The 27,408-nt window shown below is 34.5% G+C and overlaps 1 protein-coding gene across 3 annotated transcripts; it reads left to right on the top strand.

Moving 5' to 3' along the window:
- Positions 1–1,450: 1,450 nt before the first annotated feature.
- On the top strand, positions 1,451–26,841 carry LOC132726099 (uncharacterized). Of its 3 annotated transcripts, none has more exons than XM_060711368.1 (9): positions 1,451–1,553; positions 8,297–8,486; positions 14,953–15,963; positions 17,259–17,395; positions 19,653–20,212; positions 22,355–22,436; positions 23,524–23,616; positions 25,366–25,503; positions 26,689–26,841. In XM_060711368.1, the coding sequence occupies exons 2-9, from the start codon at positions 8,308–8,310 to the stop codon at positions 26,814–26,816; spliced, it is 2,328 nt and encodes a 775-aa protein (XP_060567351.1). In that variant the 5' UTR covers positions 1,451–1,553; positions 8,297–8,307; the 3' UTR covers positions 26,817–26,841. The 3 variants fall into 3 exon arrangements, with proteins under 3 accessions (XP_060567351.1, XP_060567353.1, XP_060567350.1); XM_060711370.1 differs by having other exon boundaries at positions 1,517–1,583; XM_060711367.1 differs by lacking the exon at positions 1,451–1,553 and adding an exon at positions 1,624–1,766.
- Positions 26,842–27,408: the final 567 nt, after the last annotated feature.

The raw sequence follows: 27,408 nt of genomic DNA, 5'->3' as shown, positions 1-27,408 counted from the left end.
TGTACCATTTTAACAGTTCTATTTCACGACTGAACAAGAAGGAAAAAAAGCACCCAACAGCATGTCATTGCAACTGAAAATAATAAAAGTATCACTCAATAATACACTGCCTCAACCAAACAAAATGATAGTACCACTCAACTGTTTATTTTCATGGTTGAACATGATGAGAAGAGCACAAAAACAGCATATATATATAACCGAACATAATAACTGTAACACCCTACAACATATCTTTTTAAACTCAACATAATTGTGTTTCCACATGCCTGTTTGTTTTAAGAACTGAACCATAACGACTTATGCACCCGATAATACATTGATTTGACAGAATAAAATACAGTCAGCACACAACATAGCACTTCAATAACTGAGCACATTATGATTTCCACCCAGCATTTTGTATCTCGGACTCAACAGAAACACATTTAACCAGGTATATAATTCATTCTTAACATAAGACAGTCCAGGCGTTCCATAGGTTTGTGTTAAAATTGTTTCACTGCATGAGTCTAATTTATCAATTTTATTCCAAATGTAGTCTTTTGATATTGTTATGAGTACAAATTTAAAAGAATATAACACATCTCAAGATTGTTACATTCCAGTTTAAAATCGTTATGGTACCATAGTTGCAATTCGGAGAATGCATGCAGCATTTAAAACAATTTGTGGACAATAAGAGTCTTTTTCTCGAACTTCTGTTGTCTGTCTTAATCAATTATCAATACTCTATTGATTTTAGGCAAAAACTTGTTGCAAAATGGATTATTTTTCATCAATCTCAAGTTTTAATTGGACAAGCGATAGCGACATTTTGCGGTTTCAATTGCTTTTCAATTAATAAAAAAAAAAACTAGAAAATTTAAATTAAGCTGCTGAGAACTTCTTTAAATGTTTGTCACATCATGTTATTTAAAGCAAGTCTGTTCAGGGGCTTTTGAAGACAATTTGCGAATAGAACAATGGTCAGACACTTTTAGATGATTGTTCACGAAGAAAGTTCTCATCTTTAATACTCGATTTTAATCTATGTTTCTAGGGCCCGGGGTATAAATCTGTGGTCTTATTCATAAAAATCCATAAGTCAAGATTCCCTTAACTTTTGTAGGATTTCTCCTTAACTTCTACGCTACCTTAACCTTTAAGGTGACATTTAAGGAAACTTTTTAAGGAAAATTTTACCTTAAGCAAATTATTGGACTTAGGATTTTCTTCCCTTAAAACTTAAGATTCTTTATGAATGTGACCCCCGTTTTTCACATGTCTGCTATCAATCTCCACGCAGTGATCTCCCCTTAATTCTTCGGCGTAGGGAGGTAATCACTGTGAGGAGTTTGGTCTACTATATGTGTAATTCAATAATTTAGTATGACCTAGTTCTGGCTTCCAAAACTTTATAAGTCGCTTTTGAACATTTTTAGTTTTTCATCTATAGATGTCTGAAGACATACATGTGCGTACACAATTTTAGTGGTGGATAGCCAGCCAGCTAACAATAATTTTCACGATGTGAAATATATCCGTGTTCACCGGTGTTAAAATGAAAACAGGTGGGTTTTACAGAGAAAAAAAAGCAAAATGTAACTAGATCACGCCTTTTACTGAATTATTTGTTATTTTACTTGCATGAAAAAAACGTATAATGTTTCTTCATAATTCATTTATTGCCCAGATGTTCTCTTATCGAGCAAATCTTGCCAGAAAATAAAATTTGTGTTGGCTTCATTGAAAAATTATGATGGCGGGAAAACAAATTTCCGGAGGTAAATTGTTTTAAGTGATTTCCTCTACCTGTTAAATTATAGTTACATACCGGCGGCAAACTATTAGAAAAATGTGTTCAGAAACTGAATTATTGGATGTACATGTTCATTATTGTCATCGTCACGTCATTATCTATTATTAAATTTATAATTTCCAGTCAAATTGCAAAACTCGTGTATCCAGTTTTCTCGTATCATCGTAGGGCAAAGGCCTAACCTGGCATAAATGAACTTTACAAAACATTTTTAGACAGTGATATTTTGTCCTCAATACAGAAAACTGTCCTTTTAGACATTAAAAGTCATTATTGAAAACATCATATCTGAAAAAAGCTATCGGAAATCTCAAATGAATTGTAAGAACTTCAAACTCAAACTAAAATACTTTGGACTTGGTGTCATTCATAGGACTTACTTTCATTTATGTTGCAAATGTTTTTGAGTCATTTAGGCCCTAGACGTTTTGGCCCCAAATTACCCAAAATGTTTGAGCCCTGGACATTTTTGCCCTTTACGTCTAGGAGCCGATTTTTTTGCTCGGGCTGATTAGGTTTGGGGCCGAAAGGTCCTGTATGTTTGGCAAATGTCCATCTTTTTTGGAGGAGGAACATTCTGAGCTCTCTCCATGCATTATACTCTAGATACAGGGTTGTCATTAACATTTTTTGCAGAAGGTTTGTTTTGAACTTGAGGCGGTCATTTCTGTCTTTATCATGCATAACAAAGAGTGTTTTCTTAGTTTTGAGGCGGCCCATAATGCATTTGAGACAGGCATTTTGGCCTCCTGCCGCCTCTTAATGACAACCCTGAGATAACTCAGTATTATTGTCGCAACTTTTTATTATTACTATTAATATGAAATTAGGCAAAGCCTATGCATGGGGAAGTCGTTAAAAATTCCTTTCATTCTTTCCGTTTTAAAGGTGTCATTCGGTATTACATGCACCGCTTCCGTTTTCACTCGGAACACTCGACGTTTATTATTTATCCGAAAAGTTGAGATTTGTTCCGTTATCGGAATACCCCGCCTATTATCATTGAGTTACATTGTAAATGGCGGCGCCCGACTAGAACTGACACTGAAAATTTCATTGATAGGTATAGAATTCTATATATTTTTTAATTGCTTTTTATTTGATTTTCTTTTAAATATACACGTGTAGTCTAAGGCCGGGCAAGCCAAAGCCCGGACCCGCTTCGCGGGCCCGGTCTTTGACTTCCCCGTATAATCGGGCATGAGCAGGCCGGTCGGTCTATTTACCCCAAGACCAGTGATTTTTACCTCTGCGTCCTCAGGGCCTTTTTACCCTTCTTTGCTGTAGCCGGTATTCGGCTGCTTCCCCATGCCAACTTACTACCTTTTTTCCCCAAAAAACAGTCTAAAACTCCCCTTCTTGCGAAGATTTTCCCTTTCGGATAAATGTTTAATCGAAGAAAAAAACTTGTAAACAAACTTTCTTGCTTAAAAATTTAAATAGATCATTGTTTTTTGTCCAATGAAAGCTAATTATTCAATTACCCACTAGAGGGCTACCTCGATTTTATACAATTGAACATGGGAAAACCCCACTTAAAGTTATTTTTTTAGTGCACATGTGATTTTTTTACAATACGGCGACCGATTTACAATGTCGCAAATGTAAACAATGTCACAGAACAAGAAGAAAATACAATTGAGTGACATTTGTAATTGTTTATGAAAAATTGGAAAAATTGTTGACTTCCTGTAAGTGCAAGAGAATCCAATACATGTATCCACTAGCAAGTTTGTGTGTCCTAGTAGCACAACATGCCCAAGTGTGGGAAATAGCGAGTCTAGCACAACAGTGCAAGTAATAGTGATACTGTGGGAACTGATAATAATGTTCCCTCTGAATCAAATCAAGAACCCTCACATGTCCTAAGTAAATTTTCTATAATAAGGAAATATGAGTCAATGTATTCTTGGGCAAATAAAAAGTGGCAATAAATTGATCTGTAAAAAAATCCCTTTAACTTATGTTGGACAGAAAGCTCCTAAAATAAGTGTGTTTGAAATATATATTATATTTCCTCCAAATGTATAATTTAAGTAAGTCTTTATTAATAGTAATAATGGTTAAACTGCCAGTGGAAAATATGATTTTTTCCCCAAAAGAACGAAAACCGCGCATTTTTTTCCCCACAAAAAGGGCTAGGGCGCCTTCCCCAAAACTAGTGGAAAGGCCCTGGTCCTGCGTCCAGAAAGCAATGAATTTGCTGTGGATGCAAAGTTTCAAATAATGTGCATCTTTTGGACGCATGAATTTTCTGAGTAGGAAGTCCTGTCTGGTAGGAATTTGGTTATACCAAATTGTGTTCAAGTTATATCAATCTGATGACAGTAAATGTTTTTGGTAATATTTTGCATTGCTTTTACCATTAAAAGCTTACTGTGGGCATAGTACATAAATTATAAACAACATATTTGTGTAGCACTTGTTTTGGAATGTCAACTTAAACAGAATATATTCTAGTAATTTGACCCGCTCGATGACAAATTTCCAATGTCACTCTGATTTTTTTTTAAACATTTAAGTACGTTCTATTTCGGAGATTTTTTTGTAAATTTACTTTCAAATTAAAACTATCAATATATAGTAACTATATGATAATAACTCAGCAATTTCAGGGTTTGAAACTGTGAGTCCCTGGTTTTTGGGGTGGGCATATTGTTGACATCAAGAGCATTTACTCGATTAAACTGCACTTAAAAAATCAGCAAATCAAATCGAGATGTTTTTTGAAGTTCAACTTTCGGTTTGAATATATCACCAGCAAGTGTATCATTTACATAAACAAATATAAAAATAACAGTATGACAATGCAACAACAAATTGATAGTTCTGAATCATTATACAAATAAATGAGGACAAAAAAGACAATATGTATGCTTAATCGGTCAGAAATTCGAATTTATAGTAGGATTTGTTCATTTGATATTTTATGTCTTCAAATTTTCTACAGATAAAACAGAATAATGCGTTATACTATAGATAACATATTAAGGAAAATGAAATTCATCTAAACTGAATATGAGAATGGGAGTTTTGGATAATTTCAGTATCATGACGAAGCATTGTAAAAATTGTACAAATCAAATTCATTTTTTTTCTCCATTCCATTGTTAATATATCTTTCATATCACTAAGGCCAAAATAGAAAATATGTCTGGTTCAGGGAACCCGACGGACCCTTTTTTTTCAACGCCAACCCTAAACTTTTTTTTGATTTTCGATACGAAAATTTTTGGGTAAGAAAATTACAAATGTGAAAATTTTGTTTTACGATGCCTGTTGAAATAGCCGATGACTAACAATCTTAAAATAATCAAAAAATATTTAATCTAATATGATCAAAATCAACAACAAGTAGAATTGTGAATGTTTCTGCAGGAAATAGACAAATTTTCAATTATCACATAATTTCGCGATGCCGCTTTTTATGATTAAAAAAATCGTAACCAAAAGGAAGATATGTTTTGTTAAAATGTGTGTAATAACACTTAAAATATAGTTTAGGAATTAAATTTACTAAAGATATTGTTTACATTAGTTGAGATGGAGCCATTACCAGTATGTGTTTGTAACATACAATGAATCGGCACAGTCCGTACAGCGCATTTTCATTTCCTCCCTGCCATACACAAACGATTAATGGTATTGCTTCCATTTTTCATTAAATTTTGTCTCAGGTCTATTCTTTTCATCCTTTTACAGCTGTTCTGCACACTGATCTCTGATGCAGATTTTTGTTTTTTCCAAGGTTTGGCACCTTTAGTGACGCCATTTTGTATACAACTTCCCGAAATACGTCGGTCCGACGGACATGTCCGATAAATTTTGATCAGGTCCGACGAGTTTTTATTCCGCATCGGTCCGACTGTCCGGCTTTTATCCAAGCCGCATGTATACAAAATGGCCTCGCTAAAGGTGCCAAACCTTATCTACGTCAGAGGAACGCGCAGAACAGTAGTAAAAGGATAAAAAGAATAGACCTGAGACAAAATTTAATGAAAATTAGAAGCAAGACAGTGAATCGTTGGTGTATGATAGGGAGGAGATGAAAATGCGCTGTAAGGAATGTGCCGATTTTTACGGCAAAAAATTTAAAAACAAAAAGTGTCTTAGAAATACAAACACACGTTATTCTTTGATTTTGATCAATTTTATTTGGTCCGACAGATTTCGTTTCGGTCCGACAGATTTTCATGGTTTGTCAGACCGAATGTCTGACAGTTTTTTTCAACTTTCGGGAAGTCTGATTTCCAGCGTTGCATCTAGAATTTCAAAATTATGGGGGATTGTCCCCAACTCAACTGAAAAATGTGGGGGATTTGAAAAAAATGTGGGGGACATACATTTACCTTACAATATTAAATACCAAAAATAATTCATTTATTTTACGTTCAGGCATTTTTGACAGCTATCTTCCGCTCAAAAACGAAAGTAGAAAAAATAAAGTATTGACAAATACTTCAAAACATACGGGAGATGACCCAGTTGGCTGCTACAGGTGATTTAGTATGTATTTTAGTCATCACCACGAGTGAATGAAGCGTCCAAGATACGATGTAGATAAACTGAATTAAGTTGAAAAGATCATCAGATGCGCGACTTGGCACGCATTGACTTCATTAAAATGCGCGATCTGCATAAAAAAAGGCAAATCTCCAGACTTCCCGAAATACGTCGGTCCGACGGACATGTCCGATAAATTTTGATCAGGTCCGACAATTTTTTATTCCGGATCGGTCAGAATGTCCGGTTTTTATCCAAGCCGCATGTATACAAAATGGCATCGCTAAAGGTGCCAAACCTGAGAAAAACCGAAAATCTACGTCAGAAGAGTGCGCAGAACAGCAATAAAAAGATGAAAAGAATAGACCTGAGACAAAATTTAATGAAAAATGGAAGCAGAACCATGAATCATTGGTGTATGACAGAGAGGAGATGAAAATGCGCTGTACGGATTCAGCAGGGCTTTTTTTTCAATTTTGGAGAAACGGCCTGGCCTTTCAGTTGGGGAAAAAATGCGCGATAAAATGACATTTTGGGGAAAATCTATTACATAAAAAAATGAGTTAATAACTTTAAAATTAACAATAAACACATGCCCTAAAAGTCAGGTGAGTCATAAACAATGAAAACAGTTCAGATCTTTGGCTTTGAATTCCTTGAACATACAAAACTTTTTTTTTAGTTGGAATCACTTGAGTCAATATCATGTGTGATGTTGCCAAGCTTCAACATTGTTGTAACCACCTCACACACCTCCCCTATTTATTTCAGAATGGTTGCTTTGATAATTCTATGTTAAAACTGCATTAAGTGCTAAATTAGTTAGATGATGATTCTCAAAGGACATTTTGACACTTAATGCACAAAAATCAATTGACTTTTTATGTTTTGTAATTTATTTACATAATCTAGCACATTCCTCTCCAAATTCAAGCCGAAAATCAAACAGGAAGTAGGTCGCGAAAATATGTGATAATAGAATATTTTGCCGATTTTTGGTATTAATATAACTCCATATTCCTCCAGACTATGATTGAAATCTATAACAATAAATAATATAACATATATTTACAAATGTCTGCATATTTTGAGGACAATTTTCACAAAGACAGAATGTTTAAAGATATGATCAGCGTAATGGAGAGGATTGCCCATCGTCGGCATTTGGACTTTTTACTTGCAGGACAATCGGTAATATCACTGTAGGCCTATAAAAATTTGAACTATTTGAACAAAAATGTGATTTTTTAAACAAGCAAGCCATAATAGTTGATTTTATTCAGACCAAGGGGAATTTTTTAGCTCAAGGGGAACTTTTTTTCAGCTGGGGAAGTAGCCGTTAAACGGCTACAGTTATATAGCAAAAAAAACCCTGGATTGTGCCGATTTTTACGGCGAAAAAAATAAAAAACAAAAAGTGTCTTAGAAATACAAACACAAGTACTGTTTTTCTTTGATTTTGATCAATTTTATTTGGTCCGACAGTTTTGTTTCGGTCCGACAGATTTTCGTGGTTTGTCAGACCGAATGTCTGACAGTTTTTTTCAACTTTCGGGAAGTCTGAATCTAGCAATCTCGCGGCCTAGATGCATCACTGATTTCGAGAAGTCTGCTAAATATTATAAGAGTTATCCAGTTATTGCACTGAGGTGACAATTATGTTGTCTCAAGTTTCAAACAGTGATTATTGTATTTGAAACTCTTTCATTTACCTTAGATTGATGAAATATGGCACTGCGGTGACAATTATGTTGTCTCAAGTTTCAAACAGTGATTATTGTATTTGAAACTCTTTCATTTACTGTACCTTAGATTGATGAAATATGGCACTGAGGTGACAATTATGTTGTCTCAAGTTTCAAACAGTGATTATTGTAATTGAAACTCTTTCATTTACCTTAGATTGATGAAATATGGCACTGAGGTGACAATTATGTTGTCTCAAGTTTCAAACAGTGATTATTGTATTTGAAACTCTTTCATTTACCTTAGATTGATGAAATATGGCTGGCACTACTAGATTGTATCACCAGGGGACAAACTATCAAGACGAGTTTGTGAAGACACTGGAGGAAGAGTATTGCATCAAGATTAACCAAAAATCTGAACATGATACTTCAATGGGAGGCATGCTGCAGAAAATGAAGTCATGGAATTCAGAGCCTGATAACTCCCCAGCCAAGTAAGATACACTCGTTGTTGCGCTGTGATTTTAACCCTTAGGCCATCCTTAAAAAAATGTTTGTTTGCAGAAACGCGACCAACTCACAAAATTTGCCCCTACTCAAATTTTTTTTCCGTGGTCTGGATAAAATTTTATTTTTTTTTTAAATCAGAAAATTACGCTTTAAGGTTAATAGAAGAAATAAAAGGTAGTTCTTATTAAATTAGAATTCAGTTGTCAATTTATTAATTGTTACCAGATTATCAAAGCATATATTGTCCAGCATTATTGTTCAATAAAAAAAAAAAAAAATGACCTACCTACCCACCTTAAAAATTCTGGGTCGGGTTACTGCAAACAAACATTTTTTTAAGGGCGGCCTTATAATTCTTAGTATCTTTAAACAGTTTGCCTCAAGATTCATGCTAATTTTCATGACAATTTTGAAAATGTATTTTCAAAGTTAAATGTTGTGAACTGTTAAAAAGAAAGTAGTTTAAACATGGCAAATCCTATCTAAGGCCTAAAAAAAAATATAGTTTTGTTCGGGTCACCCGACCCTACCTAATAATATGTGCCGACCCTACCGTTTTTTTTCGTGTCCAAAAAAAAAAAAAAGAAAGAAAAAAAAAAAATTGATGAAAATACAGTATTATTGGAGGTACGGTACGGCTGCTCACCCGGAAGGGCAATTCAGGCGAAAATTTCGCTGTGTATATTTCCATTTCGCTCTCTCAATTGATCAAAGAGAAGTCAACATCGCCGATAAAATCTTAATTCCCAAAGAGTAATTACTTGTCGATGTAAAGAGCAGAGATTGTATCCGCCCATATGATGACTGCCAATTATCATTATCCAATCAGTGCGTCGCTATATACTACCCTTCTACCTGTATGCAAAGCGATAGACAGCCTACTCTAAGCAGTAAATAATGAGATCATCAGCCCGAAACGGGTATATTTTGCGAGTTTAATACGGGATTTGGCGATAATTATAGAATAATTTTTTCCGATCATCTAAACACGTGCAAATCTTCCCTAATTGATATACACGCGGTGTTTAACCTGTGCAATGGGTTTTTCACGGCTATCACAAAACTGTTAGTCAATTAAAAATGATTAATTTCATTTGGATGACATCAATTAAAAATTGTAATGTCGCTCACGCAGTGTTTCTGCCAGAGCGCGTTTTTGGCGCACTATTTTCAGCCATGACGCAATGAAATTTAGTTAGTGCGTATTTTGTGACGCAAGAATTTCACCGTCGCTGATTTCAACACAAGTCAGATATACAGACTATAAACCGTCAATTCAGTATAAAAATGTACGGAATGTTTACCGTGGGCTCCACTATAATTTTAATGAGAAATGAAATTTACCGGGTCTGTGGTCCGGCATTTAGCCAATTTCAACTAGTTAATAAACGCTTGCATTTATACGTTACTGCATATATTGAAAGCGCCCAGACAAAATTATTTATTTTGTTGTCGTCATATTCTGCGAACGAATAACTGTCTGCTGGAAAATGCAGTCTGCGTATATGTAAGTGTTCATCTGTGCTGTTCTACAGAAATTAGAAACTTCGAAGGGAGCGATAGCGACAGGAGAATGTTTCTAATTTCTGTAAAACAGCTAAGGATGAACACTAAACATATTTAGTGTCAAGCTTTATTTGGCCCTTGATTACGTCACTAGGCGGTACTATGAAGCACTATGAAAAATAGAAGGCGACTATGAAACGAATTCAATATAGTATCGACTTTCTTTCTTCTATGAAATTAACACACATAATTTTTAAGAAATACAGCGTTATTATTGGATGACAAATAATCCAAAATAGCAGAGATTGACCAATTTCTTCACGAAAAATATACAAAATATTGTAAATAAAACTTATAAAGTGTTACCTGTTTTTTTTTTTACATTTTTGTTAAATTTATTGGCATGACCCTTATGAATTTGAAATGACCCCTAAAATATCATACAGGGGGTCATAAAAGACCCTCAGAAAATCAGAGCTGGCAGAAACACTGGCTCACGTCATGGCTTAGGGTGAAATGCCCAAACCTAGCAGTAAAAAAAAAGTTACTGATTCTGATACACCTAATACACGCGAAAACTTAAGAAAGCCAATTCGCAAAAATCTTTATATGAGGCCATCCTTAAAAAAATGTTTGTTTGCAGTAACGCGACCGACTCACAAAATTTGCCCCTACTCAAATTTTTTTTTCACGGTCTGGATAATTTTTTTTTTTTTAAATCAGAAAGTTACGCCTTGTGCTTTGTTTTCGTTCTTTTAAAAGATAATAGAAGAAATAAAATGTAGTTCTTATTAAATTAGAATTCATTATTAATTTATTAATTGTTACCAGATTATCAAAGCATACATTGTCCAGCATTTTGAAATTCCATGTTCATTTGGGAGAACAGTTCAATAAAAAAAAAAAAAAAAAAAAATCGACCTACCTACCCACCTTGAAAATTCTGGGTCGGGTTACTGCAAACAAACATTTTTTTAAGGATGGCCTGATTGGTATGTTGTAGAAAGTGAGAGTGTTTTGCATTGTTATCTTTGTAGAAATGCCAAATTTGACACAGCTTGTACGCACATGGGCACGACATCCTAAAACTACGAATGCGATCGGGTATATCATGTGCTCATGTATATAACAAAAAATTTGTCAGGAAAGAATTGTTCTTATTGTTTCAATATATATATTTGTTTTAATGTCATAAATATGACGCTCAGATTAAGATTTATTAATATTGTAATTTTCAAAAAGCCTTATTTATAAAGATATTACCGAGTTTAACATTTCATGAAAATAAAGGGAGGTAATTAGAAATTTATTTTCTATAATTTCTCAGTTGAATTTTTCAATAAGAAATGAATGAATATAATTTAAGTGATCAAATATAATGTGCACAAATGTTTGCAGTACAAATTTTACATATTCTTCGATATTTGAAAATTGTTTTATAAGCATAATTATATGCACATAAATGTGACATTACAAACACCAGAAGATCATAAAAGAAACTTCTGTAAACAGAACAGGATAGACAGATTTTATTAATCATTATCCAATGTAACTATATCTTCTGTTAAAAGTGAGGAAAGTAAAAATATAAAGTTAATAAAATTTTCATCATATTTTTTCTTACACATTATTATCAATAAATCTACATGAATATATATAAACAAATATTTAGAGAAAGCTTATAAATAGCTGATAAATAGATTGTGTTTCTATTCTAGTTAAAGGATGTATAGCCATGCATGTTAATGCATACATATTGGGATGTTTCCTTTCTGCCGATTTGGCGGATCACATCGTCAATATTTGTAAAACGGCGTGTGATCTTCACCAGAAGAACACCAAGAGTTTAAGATTGTTACACCTGAAATGTCTTTTGTAAACATAGAAGGGATGTATTTGTGCCACCCGGGAGGGATGTCAGAAATGTCCATATCTACATTTCAAAATACTGGTGAAAAAAAAAAAAAAAAAAAAGAAAAAAAAAAAAAATCCGACCTACCCTACCTATTCCTTGAGAGCATGTTACCCTAACAAAACAATATTTTTTTTTAGGCCTAACAAACAAGGCAAAAAATCACTTTGCTAATTCACTATGCTCCGCCTACAGTACAGTAGGCCGGACAAATTATCTGCATCAGACTGGTTTAAGCCAATTACCTGCCAACATGCTCATGGTACATAGCATTTTGAAATTACTAGATAATGTATTGAATAAGAGTTACAAACGTCAATTTTCAATGCTTTTCTGCTTGAAATATTGTTTATATTTTTTGTCTATTAGGAAAGCAAGGCATGCATTTTTTAAATGTCCAAACTGATTTTCACTTCCATATAGTTTAGGTTTTTTAAGCATTTGTATTTTAGTTATTACAGCATACATTTGCATTCTTCCTGGGCCTAAATTGAAAGATTGTTTGTTTGCTGCTTTTGTCTGACCCATCCAAAATTTGTGTCGGAATTTTTTTTAGATGTAAATGTTTAATGATGCTGTCATAAAATGGCAGGGGCATATAGCAGTCTGTGAAATTAGGGTTTAAAAATTGTTGTCATTCGGGCAACCAATTCAAGAAAAACTGGTTGTCCGTAATATTTTCATCAGAACATCTTCAAGCAATTATTGATCAAATCTGCAAACTTATCTTCAGTGAGAAACAGTCATAAATGTAAGCAAAGTAATTGCATGTGCTGGTATTTTACCAGAAACACAAAGTGAAGTTCTAATTTGGTCATGGTCAGATGTTTTTATACCCCCGCACAACAAAGTTGTAAGGGGGTTATACTGGAATCAGCTTTTCTTGCATAGCAAACTGGCGTTTCCGTGAGTTTTACCCATGCCGGAAATTTCATCTGGCATGGGGGGTGCCAGATGAGTCGCGTGCCAAACAACAACGTCATTTTAGCGCCATTTATGAATGAACCGCGTTAAAATGACGTCGTTTTAGAAGGGAAATATGTCTTAGGATGACTTCATTTCGCCGTTGTTATTTAAGTTGTAAGTTCATACGCTATTGTAAGAAAATAGTTATGGATGAAATGACTTTAATTTCCATGAACATATATCATATTGAGGTAAACCATTTTAAATATGAAATAATATGGCAGAATATGCAAGAAAATATATCTTTCATATGTTTGCGGTTAGGATCGGAATATCCGTCCCTCGGGAACCCGCCCATGGACGGTAACTAGGCAAGCCTAGTTACCGCTCAATGGGCGGGTCCCCTCGGGACGGATATTCCGGTCCGAACCGCAACATATGACAGATATTATTAGTCCGTCCAGCTGTCCGCCGGTTTTTTCTTGTCCGCCCAATAACTTAAGATTCCTACACCCCATAGTCTTCATATCAGGCATGGTGGTTAGTCATGATTAGTAGATGACCCCTATTGATTTTGAGGTCACCAGGTCAAAGGTCAAGGTCACAGGGGCCTTGACTTCAAAAAGTTTGTTTTGACAGATACCCCCCTTGAACTTGGATAACATAAAAAAAATCACAATTTCTAATCATTATCTCGACTACAGATATGCAATTTGGAAAAGGTTAGCACTGAATATTTAAAAAAATGGTACGTGTAAACATTGAGTTGTTTGAGGGCCTTGAACATAGAATGAAAAAACGGTGTGTGCAAACAAATTTGGAACTGAATATTATTATAACATTTATAATTTTGGCTGCATGCGGTCATTATAGAGGCTGCCAAAGGCCTGAATGACTGTCTCAGATGCATTTTGGCTTGGCTCAAAATTAAGAAAACACTCTTTGTTAAATGATGAAAACAAAAATGACCGCATCAAATTAAAGAAAACAACTCTAAAAAACCTTTTTCAAGAAATGTTAATGACAACAAGAAATGTTAATGACAACCTTGCTGATTACTAAAAATTAACCAGAACTTCTTTTATTATCATTATTGGAGAATATGAAAAGCATTTTTGTTGTTGCAGGGGCAGACAAATTACTGTGTATATATTAAAGGTTGACTTGTCTCTTAAAAGTTCAGTTTTTTTAGCTCACCTGTCACAAAGTGACATGGTGAGCTTTTGTGATTGCTTTTCGTATGTCGCCTGTCCGTAAACTTTTACTTTAAACAACATCTCCTCATAAACCGCTAAGCCAATTTCATCCAAACTTCACAGGAATGTTCCTTTGGTAGTCAACTTTAAAAATTGTTCAAAGAATTTAATTCTAAGCAGAACTCTGGTTGCAATGGCAACAAAAGAAAAAACTAAAAATATCTACTTTGAGAAAACCGTAAGAGCTAGAGCTAAAATATTTGGCATGAAACATCATTTAGTCAGTGTCTACCAAGTTTGTTAAAATAAATGCCCTGGAGTTAAAATTGGCCCCGCCCCGGGGGGTCATTGATTTTCCTTATTTGTATATAGTAAAAACTTAAAAAATCTTCTTTTAAAAAGCCCAAATAGCTAGAGCTTAGATATTAAGCATCACAAATCTTCTAGTGGATGTCTACCAAGTTTGGTAAAATAAAAGCCCTGGGGTCAAAATTGGCCCCGCCCCTGGGATCATCGATTTTCCTTATATGTATATAGTAAAAACTTAAAAAATCTTCATTTAAAAAACCCAAAGAGCTAGAGTTTAGATATTAAGCATGAACTATCTTCTAGTGAGTGACTACCAATATTGTTCAAATAAAAGCCCTGGGGACAAAATTGGCTTCGCCCAGAGAGGGGGATTTCATTAATTTTCCCTATATGTGTATAGTAAAAACTTAAAAAATCTTGTAACAGCTAGAACTTAGATATTTGTCATGAAACATCTTCAAATGGGTGTCTACCAAGTTTGTTCGAATAAAAGCCCCTAGGTTAAAATTGGCCCTGCCCCTGGGGCCTATATACAGTTGAGCAATTTCAGGGCCATCATGGCCCTCTTGTTTTGTTAAAAGTCAGTTATTAACAATTGATAATCTTTTAAATTTTATTTAGGTCAGACAAGAGTTTATCTCCGGGAAATAACCATTCACAATGTGAACGATATCCTTTAAACGGAACTCATTTCACGTATGAAAAAGCAAAATTGAAAGCTCTGTCACAGAAAAAAGTTGAGAAAAACTTGGCATCCATTCCAAAGGACAGTACAATAAAAATGAGGGAAAGACGTTTGAAAAGGAAGCGTGAAGAGGATGAAGTGGCAGACACCCGACCTAAAAGAAGAAAAATGAATTCTTTGAATGATAAGGTATCGAGTCAAGTTGACGGACCTAATGGTTTGATACGCTTCTCTACAGGGGTACACGATGCTCGGGAAATTATTGAGGCAAGACGGGCAAGTAGACTAGAGAATGAGAAGATGTTAACGCAAAAAGAAAAACTTGAAAGTAAGGAAGAGTTCTTCACCAATAAACAAAAAGGTAAAGAGAAGCTAAAGGGGAATTCAACACAACGTGAACAGTCAAATCCCAGTTTATTTGATAGCTCAAATAAAGTAGACAGCTCTCTGATAAAGGTGCTTGATCAGAACTTGAACCACGTGACTAATGGCCTTAATACAGACAATCTAAAAGAAATCTATTCGAAAAAGCTGCAAGAAGTGAATGACCTCAGTCCGTTTAAAGGTCAAATGAGTGCTTTTGAAATATCCTTACTGAAGGGTAAACAAAATCTTGAAAGAAGGAAAAGTATTGAATCTGCAACTTTGAGGTGTTCTCCACGAATGAACGCCAATGTGCCTAAACCAAACTATCGGGAGAAAAAGCGGAACAATAGTAGGTTATCGTTAGCGTCATCTCTTGATAGACACGTGGAGAAGTTAGGTAAGAAAGAAAAACTAAATGTGAAACAGAGACGTAAAAGAACAAGGACCACTGAAAGAGCTGGTTCCCTCTCACCAAGTTCAGAAGAAAATAAGATTATAACATCAGTGCCAAAGCGAAGGAAATCCAAAGCTAATCTTAAAACTGCCGACAGTTTGGACTCAGAAATCTCTTTTAATTACAGGTATGTTATTAAACAATCTATGTTTCAGAGTGTGTAGTGAATTTAACAATTAGATAATCTATACTGTTCAGGTAACATGATTAGAAAAATTTAGTGTCAATCTGGATCAAATATATACGATATTATAAGGGCCATTATTGCCCTCTTGTTTCTATTCGATGGTTTCATCATTCCTACAGTGTAACTTCCAAATTCTGGAACTTCTAAAATCCGGAAACTTCGGAAATCTGAACATTTACAGGGTCTCGAAATTTCTCCTGTTTGTTATATAATTAAAAAAATTTGTAGTACGAAACTTCTAAATTTCTGAATTCTGAACGATTTTCTGGTAAATTTTGGGTTAATATCAATTGAAATTTACTTCCAAAATCCGTGAAAATGAAAGTGATACTTGTGATTGTAATATCTTCAAAATGTCAGTATCTTCCAATTAGTAATTATAACCAATTATCTTGATACCTATTAGAATTATAATCTGTAAAGCATGTCAAACTCTTGATAATGGTGAAGAGTGAAAGAAGTATAATGAATCGACAAACAAAGATTAAAGGTTACTAGCTGGTTCTGCACGAAATATACTTTAGGATAAATTGTGATAATTATTTAAATTAACATTATACTATTTTATTTAATTTTTGCCATGAAATATTGTGCTATATCAGTCAAATATATTTCATATCACCATGTAGCGCCAAACAGCACGTGCAAAAACAGTCAAAACAAGGCCGTTTGCATTTATTTCACCATAAATACTCCGTATTTAGTTAGTGAAATAAAATAAACTCACAAAAATTGTTTGCGTAATCAGTATTTTACTGATCTGTACAATTGCAGTTGCTTAGCAAGCCAGGGGATCATTTTTCTTTGATAATGAAAATTAAATAAAAAAGGTCATTATTTTCATTTTTGGTGAAATATGGAATATATTTTCACCAAACTTGATAAAATGCCACATATTTTCACTTGCCGTCCCGGCTCGTGCCTTTGAATGACTGAAAACTTGTCAGTTGCTATGTTGTATTAAACATATAATCTGTCCCAGTAATATGAAACATTAAAGCCGCGTCACGACAAATCCAACATAATGGGTTTGCGACCAGCATGGATCCAGACCAGCCTGATCAGGATCCATGCTGTTCGCTTACAAACCCTATTACAAGTAGAGAAACTGATAGCTGACAGCATGGATCCTGATCAGACTGTGCTGCGCGGATGCGCAGGCTGGTCTGGATCCATGCTGGTCGCAAAACCATTATGTTGGTTTTGTCATGACACGGCTCAATTTACTATTTAAGGTCAAGTTGTTCTCCGAAGCTCAAAACACTACCTACACGGCTTTCTCTAGATAGCTTATCAGCAGGGACCAGTGACATATATCAGGGATCAGCTTTTACATCATTGCGTCAACCGATTACAACCAATAAAATCTCAGGTAAATAGGAACATAAGAGAAATTAACCGAGAATTTCAGCCAGTCAGGAATATAACTTTTTGTAATCAGGTAGCTCCCAGCTTAAAAATGAGTCTGAATCTAAATTTTGATTTTATGCTCACGTTTGCACAAGGTGCTATTGTGATACCCTTGTGTCCGGTGTCTGTCATTAGTCAGAATTCTTAAACCACATCTCCTTAAAGTGACATCATGCTCATATTTTCATAGTCAAGTTGAGATGAATTGACTTTATATTTCAAAAGATTGACTGTTAAAATGATGTTTGACCAACAGTTGATATCAGAAAATGTTCAGGATAAAATTATAAATCTGCCTTAAATATAAAAAGACTACCCCACTCTTTTTATAAACTTAGCGTTATAGGTAAATTGTGATAGATATGTACAGAAATTTTATTTGGGTCTGCATTAGTTATTGTTTATGGGAAGTAAATTATTAAATTAAAAGGAATTATGGCAAAATGAAAACTTATTTTGATATTCACCTGTTCACTCACTATTTACCCTTGGATGGGCATAATGTCACTTAAACCCCATCCCCAATAGTGATGAAAGTGTATGTACAGGAATGATCGTTGGATGGCCCCCTCCAAAAATTGCTCAAATACATCTGCTGTGCTGAACAAGATGGCCTCTGGAGCTATAAATAGGAAAAAAACATCTTTTCCTTAACTGTTTTGGTAGATTTTGATGACCTAACCCTAACTCTATACAGGAAGGAGTCTTAGATTGGGCTTTATAAAATTTGCTCAAATGGTTCTGGTCTGTTGAACAGGATGGTGGCCAGTGCTTGAAATAGACAAAAAGTGTTAAATATCATCTTGTCTTTAACCCCCTAATTGATTTTGATGAAGCTCACCTTGAGTGATAATATGGTAGTCAATTGACTTAATTGCTTAAGGACGTTTTCGGGAGTTTTCATATAGACATATAGGCAAAATTAAAACTGTACAATAGAATTTCTTGAAACTTGGCATGTTGTTAGAATATGATAACAGAACCATTGTAAACGGAAAAAAATTGGGGTCAATTGAAAGTTACAAAAAACAAATTCTAAATAAGGGATTCTTCACTGTTCTGGTGCAATCCTTTATAGTGATTCTTTGCATTCATTTAATCACTGCAAAATTTAAGTCATGCATTGATTCTTACTCTTGCTCATACAGCCTTTATTTATTGACAGATGTCTTTCATATTTGGTAAGAACATATCTTGGGTGACCCTCTTCATTTGATTATACCCTCACAAACAAATTTTAGGAGGGGTATATAAGAGTCAGCTTGCGGTGGGTTGGTTGATCGGTCTGTTTGTCCACCTCATGGTTTCCGGACGATAACTAGAGTTTGGAATGAGTTATTGTAATCAAACTTGGTATATAGCAACCTTATATGGAAACCCCAGTTGGTATTGCTTTTGAACCCTTGGGGTCAAGGTCCAGGTCACCATTACTAGAAATAGAAAAAATGGTTTCCAGACAACAAAGTTAGTAATAAATTATTGTAAATCAAACTTTGTTTATAACAACCTTATTTAGAAACCCCAGTTGGGATTGTTGTTTGACGCCCTAGGGTCAAGGTCTCTGTTACTAAAAATAGAAAAATGGTTTCCAGAATGATGATAACTAGAGTCACAATGAGATATTATAATCAAACTTGGGATTTAGCAAGCATATTTTGACACCTTGCTTGGAATTGCTTTTGGACCTCCTAAGTCAAGGTCAATGTCACTGAACTGTTTTAACATTACTAAAAGTAGTAAAATGTTTTCTGGTTGATAACTCGAATAAAAAATGAGTTATTTTAATGAAACTCGGCACTTAGCAAGCTTATGAATAGACTTAGCTTGAGCATATTGTTGTACCCCTTAGGTTTAAGGTCAAGGTCACCGTAACTGAAAATAGAGAAATATTTTCTGGAGATAGGCAATTGATTGTAATAATTATTCGTACACAGATTAAACATCACGGCTAATTGGTCAAGTTAGACAACTTATTTTTCAAAAGGTTTAGGTTGTTGGTGGTGGAATGAATCACCTTTAAAGTGATTGCCTTAGTTGGAATTTGGGGTCAGTGGGGATCAAGGTTAAGGTTTCCAAAATTAGGTAGGAAAACTAAAGTGTCACTTTTTTTAAAGGAAAAAAAATATATATAAAAAATGAATGTTATTTAAGCTGTGAATTTTGTACAATTGTATTACTGATTCTTATATTATTAATTTAATGATATTTTTATTTACCAGGGAACCCAGCAACAACAGCATTACATACACCTGTCTTTATTCAATCTGACAGTAAATTATCATCAAGTTTTAACAAGCCATTAGAGCGTCCTAAAACACTTCCTGTTGAAGCAAGTGAAAATTTGAAGAAAGTGGAGGAACAATGCTATAGTAAAGCCACTGTGACAGCTAAGAATAAGAATGAACAATTAAGCAAGATTAAAGGCAAAAAAAGCCTCGAAGAAACTGTAAATATGTTGAGACGCAACACGAGTGCTAAATGTAAGGAAACATCTCATGGAAAAGTGTCTTTAACTCCATCTAGATCAGATAGTCGAACTTCCCGCAGGTCGTCTAGATCAAGCACCCCAAATATGTCTCCGATCAAATCCGAAATCCTTACGCCGAACAGTACTCCTTGTTCGTCACCTACGAAGTCTCCGTGTACAACACCTGTGTGTACAGGAGGTGGTACGAAGGTCAAGAAGATAAGTAAAAAGAAAAAATACTTATTCTCACGTAATGATGAAGTGCTCGCTAGATGGCATGACGGACTATACTATCTTGGGAATATACTTCGGGTAAAGTACAATATGTGTTAATTGTATCAATGAGATAAACATCTGAAATGCTTTGAGCTTAAACATTCTATTAGATCTAATGGTTAACATGTGTTCTTCACACTTTTATATAAATTTTCTTTGACTTTTCAACCACACTTTTCCCCTCATTTTGGGTTCGAATCGTGCGGGACTTGTGATTCTTTCGTGTTTACGGAGCTATCAGTAGCTTGCGAACGTCGGTTGGTCACTCAGTGCCCGTTCGTGCATGAAAAAATGCACAGAAGGGCACCTGAGGTATTCCTCCACCAGGAAAGCTGGAACATCGCCATATGACCTATACTGTGTTGTTGTGACGTAAAACCAAATCAAACAAACAAACAAAATATAAATTTTCCATGCCCCCTTTTCAAAGAAAAGGGTGTCTATTGTTGTGCAAATGTTGGTCAGTCCGCCAATAGACCATTTCGTTTCCGATCAATAAGTGTAGAACCTATTGAACCAGAGCCTTTGAATTCATAGGTTGATCAACCCGCACTGAGTAGAAAACCCTTATTTGCTCACCAAAACCTTTGGTGGAGCTATTAGTATCAAAGGGTTTATGTTCCGGTGCCTGTCGCCATGTGTCAACATTCGTCGTCTTCCCTGAAACTTCTGGGCAAAATGTACTTCAAATTTGGTCCCTAGCATCTTTGTGACAGTCACACTTTAATTTGCTCATATCATTTCAATTTGGCCCCTTTTAGGGGTCAACAGAGCTAAGAATAGAAAATCCTTAAAATATCTTTTTCTACTGAACTTATTGATGGATGATCAACAAACTTAGTCAGTAAACTTAGTCAGTAGCATTCCTAGATTGTCTGTCATCAAATTTGTTCTAATTGGCTAAAAATAGAAAAACTTTTCTAACATCTTTCACTGAACTAATTGACGGATGATCACCGAACTTTGTATGTTGCATTATTAGATGGTCTGTTATCAAATTTGTTCAAATTTATTTGTTAAGAGCTAAAAAAAAGTAGAGAAACATCCTCTTCTACTGAGCTAATTGATGACCAACAAACTTTGTCTGTAGCATTCTTAGGTAGTCTATTATCAAATTTACTCATTTGATTGGGCCCCTTTAGGGGCCTCTAGAGCTAAAAATAGAAAACCCTTTAAACATCATTATCTGCTAAACTAATTGATGGATGATCAAACTTTGTCTATACATAACATTTTTAGAAGAAAAAGAACAATCAGTGTTGGGGAAAACTATATAAATATATGGGCAATTTGAAATTGAGGGGGACATGCCTTTAAGGCAAGTTCATTTGAAAAACTATTTCTGACACTGAAAAAACAATTGTTTCTGGTAAGCAATCACGGCTCTCTTGTTGATTTTGGGTGCCCATGCTTGAAGGTCAAGGTAAAGTGACCTTTAATAAGAACAATGTTTCTGCTAGACAACTAGAGAACTATTTGACCAACAGCTTTCAAATTTTATAGGAATATCACCCACACTGAGAAGAAGACCCCTTTTGATTTTTGGGGGTCCATGTGAAAGGTCAAGGTCAGAGTGACTTTGATATAGTGAAAACTGTTTCCTCTCAGTATTAACTAGAGATTGGTTTGATCACTGACTTGTAGTTTGGTCATGGTCAGGAGGTTAAAGTTGTTGACTTTAAGCCCATTGTCTCTCTCTGTGTAGGTGTGAGCGACACCAGCTTCTTCAGAATCTTTTATGTGAGAAAACTACCAAGCTGTCCAATGTCAATGGTTCTACTCAATTGCCTGTCTGTGCTTGATATCATATACAAAGAGACACCTGAGCTATTCCTGCAGCAATTAAGCTGGAAAATTGGCATATGACCATGTGACTTAAAAACCCAACCAAAAAAAAGTTACTAGTTCTGTTTTATATAGTGGCAGATGGCATAGTTTGTCAAAGATAATTTCAAAATTTTTGAAAATCCCTTTGTCTGGAACATAATTACTGCATATTTTTTCTAGGGCCTAAAGTTGGCATTTCTAACAATATGTCAGATTTAAACAATCATATTTGAATTCTGATGAAGGCATGTTTAAGTACCAAAAGCAGTAGCTTGAATAATCTAGAGATAAACAATTCAGCATTTGAACTTGATGTTGTCTACTTGAAATTTAACTCAACATATATTTCAGATTGATGACCGATCGAAGAAGTGTTTGTTGAGATATGAAGATAAATCAGAGTACTGGTCATTGTTCAAAGATATACATAGAGGTAAGCTTGTTACAAATTGTTCAAAGATATACATAGAGGTAAGCTTGTTACAAATTGTTCAAAGATATACATAGAGGTAAGTTTGTTACAAATTGTTCAAAGATATACATAGAGGTAAGCTTGTTACAAATTGTTCAAAGATATACATAGAGGTAAGCTTGTTACTGATTGTTCAAAGATATACATAGAGGTAAGTTTGTTACTGATTGTTCAAAGATAAACATAGAGGTAAGTTTGTTACAAATTGTTAAGATAAACATAGAGGTAAGTTTGTTACTGATTGTTCAAAGATATACATAGAGGTAGGGGCTCCGTAAAGCCAAACAAAACTTACAGCAGAAGGTTTGAGTCTTGCCAAGGACTTTGGAGTCGTTCATGTGAGGAAGTTATCCACCTAGCTTAAAGAGCATCATTGGTTCTACTCAGATGCCTGTTAGTGCCTGAAATAATGTATAGAGGCTCTTGAAGTTTTCTCCACAGGTAAAACAGAAAGTTGTTACGACAATATTGACATGACTTGTGCCGTGTAAAACCCAATCAAAATAAAGGAAGAAAAAAAGAAGAAGAAAATGTGAAAAATCTTATTTCTAGTGTTTATATGTGCTGATAGTTTTTAATTGAAAATGTTGAACTTGACATCTTTTAATTTACAGTATTAAAGGAGGAGGAAATGACTTGCTGTATATGTTTGAACTTGACATCTTTTCATTTACAGTATTAAAGGAGGAGGAAATGACCTGCTGTATATGTTTGAACTTGCAATCTTTTCATTTACAGGTTTAAAGGAGGAGGAAATGACTTGCTGTATATGTTTGAACTTGCAATCTTTTCATTTACAGTATTAAAGGAGGAGGAAATGACCTGCTGTATATGTTTGAACTTGCAATCTTTTCATTTACAGTATTAAAGGAGGAGGAAATGACTTGCTGTATATGTTTCAACTTGCCATCTTTTCATTTACAGTATTAAAGGAGGAGGAAATGACTTGCTGTATATGTTTGAACTTGCCATCTTTTCATTTACAGTATTAAAGGAGGAGGAAATGACTTGCTGTATATGTTTGAACTTGACATCTTTTAATTTACAGTATTAAAGGAGGAGGAAATGACCTGCTGTATATGTTTGAGTGATGTGTCTGAGCCACCTAACGAGATTGTCCTCTGTGAATATTGTCTGCAAGGTATGTACACATAATGTATGTAAAACAGCATTTTTCATGATGGTGTTCTGCAAACTTATACCTTGATCATAACTCTTTGGTATATTGTCTTAGTACTTGGCCACAACAACCCTTGAAACAAGACCTTGAAAGAGGTCGGACTAAACTTGACCTTCATTCATAAATGACCTTGTCCTTCAACGTCAAATGTCTAAATTTTGCTTAATTTTTTTTTCTGATTTTTACTATAAGTGGCTATAACTTTGTTATCTTTGAATGAATTGTATACAAACTTGAACACAACAATCTTTTAGGATAGACCTTAAAGTTTAGCAGACAGACCTTCATTCATAAATGACCTTGAGCCTTGTAACTGGCTATAATTTTGTTTGTTTGTTTGTTTCATTTTACGCCTTTTTCCAACAGTATTTCAGTCATATAGGCAGGTAGTTTCCTGATATCAAATAATGGATTGACTTCATATTTAGACAACAATCGACAATCAAACAAGGATTATTAGACATTTTTGTATATCAAACCCAAATTGACCTTGGCTCATTCATGACCTTGACCTTGCAGGTTAAATTTTTGAATTTTCTCTGAATTTTTGTTAAAATTGACTGTAACATGGCAATTAACAGATGGATTATCTCCATATTTGGACAAGTCCTTCTAAAAGTTTGAACTGACCTTTGGCTTTAAATGACTTACCCTTAAGGTCAAATTATTTAATTTTGGTTAAATTGTCATAATGGTATTATTTATGCTCATATTTGATTTGTATGTGGACAAAACAACACTTGTGACCAAATGGATATGTTGTATAATTTAGTAATGAACTTTAAATGATATTGACTGTCAAACTGTGTCTATTCTAGGAGGGGCGAGGGGGGGATTCACCCCTATTTTTGAGAAATCACCCCTATTTTTGAGAAATCACCCCTATTTTCTGAGAGGAAGGGGGAATTTTACATAGACAAAGAAGGAAAAAGATCAACAAATGTAATCAATTCTCATTTTTCGATAAAAATCCCCCCTGTTTTTCGAATTCTAGAATAAACAGTGGTCAAAGGATTGAATTTTCCTTATATTTTGTTAACTTTGTCATGTATTTATTTAAATGATTGATACTTAGACAAGACAACAAGTGTGACTTGACAGACCTGTTTAAATTGAAAAAAAGGAAAAAACTTAATTTATTTTTAAATTTTCTTTTAAAAGATTTGTTTAAGCTGTTTCTTTGTTTGATTTTAGTGGTGGAGTCATCTGTATTGTATGGTGGGTTCAACTGAAATGGACACATTTCTAGTTTATCACACACCCGTGCCAATTTTGCGACTCCGTAAATATGGTTATTGCACGGATGAGCATATATTTCGACGTGATGTCATTAGCGTTATACAAACAAAGTGAAAAGACACGCTAAATGTCGGCGTTATACTACATGCGCGTCAATGAAAAATGACTCTTATTTCACTTAAAACGGTCTTTATTTGGGTATGTGATAAATAGAATAATAAATTCGTGTGAGTTCATTATTGAATTTATTGCACTCGTTGAATAAAATAATATGCTCGCCAGAGGCTCGCATAATATAATTTTATTCAACTCGTGCAATAAATTCAGTATTGAACTTACACTCATTCAATATCCTCTATGTATTAATTTATTTTAAACCATCAATTTCAAACCATCATTTAAACACACGAAATTCGTTATGTAATACTAGTTTCAAACCATCATTTAAACTCAAGAAGTTATGTAATACAGGTTTTCATCAACAATGTCACAATCCTAATATCGGCTGTGGAAAGATTGTTGACCCCGACGAGCCGTGGTATTGTAGGACGTGTGTCTTCTTTCTTGTCTCAAGTGGGGCTGGCAAGACTGACAAAGAACTACAATTAGGTAAAACTTTAATATTTTATTCTCAATTTTGTCATGTACAAAACACTGTATAGTTTGGTTTACCCCTTAAACTGCTGGAACAGAAAATGGTTAGCTTTTGTAACAAACATTTTTAAGGGTTTTTTTTTTATTTGTAAAGCAGCACAATTTTTTTTTTAAATTAAAAAATTTTAGCATTATTTTCCTTAAAATTGTGAAAGAAAAAGCATATTATTGAAACAATTTGTAAAAGTCAATTTTCGTCTGACAGTGTCCTTATTTGATAAATAACCTACTCACTCTTGAATTGACTTTTAACTGAAAGCTTGAGATCAATGTCTGCAGTATCGTTCTTCTAGGTCATTTTCAAAGACCCCTATAACTACAATTGACCCGTGTAAATTTATACATTTTCTAGGCCCTTATTGTAGTTTCTTGCATAGCAAACTGGTCTTTCCGTGAGATTTACCCATGCCGGAAATTTCATCTGGCATGAGGGGTTCCAGATGAATCGTGTGCCAAACAGCAACGTCATTTTAGCGCACGTTATGAATGAACTGTTTTAAAATGATGTTGTTTTAGAAGGGAAATATGTGCTTAGGATGACATCATTTCGCCGTTGTTATTTAAGTTGTAACTTCATACGCTATTGTAAGAAAAAAGTTATGGATGAAATGACTTTAATTTCCATGCACATATTATATCATATTGAGGTAAATCATTTTAGATATGAAATAATATGGCAGAATATGCAAGAAAAAATATCTGACATAATTATGTTTGCAGTTTGGATCGGAATATCCGTCCCTTGGAAACCTGTCAATGGGAGATAACTCTGCTAGCATCGTTACCTCAGGACGGATATTCCGGTCTGAACCGCAATATGTGACAGATATTATTAACTAAGCATGGGGCATAATCTATATATATATATATATATATATATGAGCCGCGCCATGACAAAACCAACATAATGGGTTTGCAACCAGCATGGATCCAGACCAGCCTGCGCTTCGGCCTTCCATGCTGCTGGATCAGGATCCATGCTGCTCGGCTTACCAACCCTATTATAAGTACAGAAACTGATTGCGAACAGCATGGATCCTGATCAGACTGCGCGAATGCGCAGGCTGGTCTGGATCCATGCTGGTCGCCAACGCATTACGTTGGTTTTGTCATGACGCGGCTCATTTATGTTGTATTCAGATGACGAAATGACCAAGATGAAGCTAGAATTACCCTACAACCTGGAAACATTGACTTGGGACCAACAACATAAAAATAACCTGGAGGCTACATACTGTTACTGCGGAGGTCCTGGAATGTATGTTTAGTTGATTTAATTCCTTTTTAATGATATCTAGTTTGCTTATTTTTTTATTTCAAAGCTTAACTCAATAGGAGGGCATCAGGATTTAGTTTATACAAATTTATTTTAGTTTGATTGTGTTGGAAGCTATGAGCTATAAGCTTCAACACTCTTGAATCCGTTCCTGTATCCAACCAGTACTACGCAATGAATGTAAAGTTTCGCTCAAGGAAAGAATGGCATTGCCCCTGACAAGGTTTGAACCTACACGGTCAGCAATCCAATCAAATTTGAAATTAAGGCCCCATGATGTTAACAAAGATTTAAGGAATCAGGATCATAGATTAAATATTTAATATAAACTATATAAAAATTACACTTGAAATGGCATTTTTATTAAATTTCAGAATAACTGTATTTTGTTATTTTTGCAAGATGCAGTTATTATACTGTTGATCCAAAAATTGACCGTTATTTTGATCAGATTATTTTTGTATTTATTTTGTTATTCGTTGATCTTATCCCAAAATAGGTTGGTTTCTTTGCAAATCAGAAATTTATTTTCGTGAACATGTGGCCAGGTTCACTTATAATTATTATCCTTATTCAAGCAAAAT

Source organism: Ruditapes philippinarum, unplaced genomic scaffold (genome assembly GCF_026571515.1).
Source record: "Ruditapes philippinarum isolate M1 unplaced genomic scaffold, ASM2657151v2 ctg12531_1_1_1_1, whole genome shotgun sequence".
NCBI lineage: Eukaryota > Metazoa > Mollusca > Bivalvia > Venerida > Veneridae > Ruditapes > Ruditapes philippinarum.
This window is presented reverse-complemented; position numbering and strand designations above follow the sequence as displayed.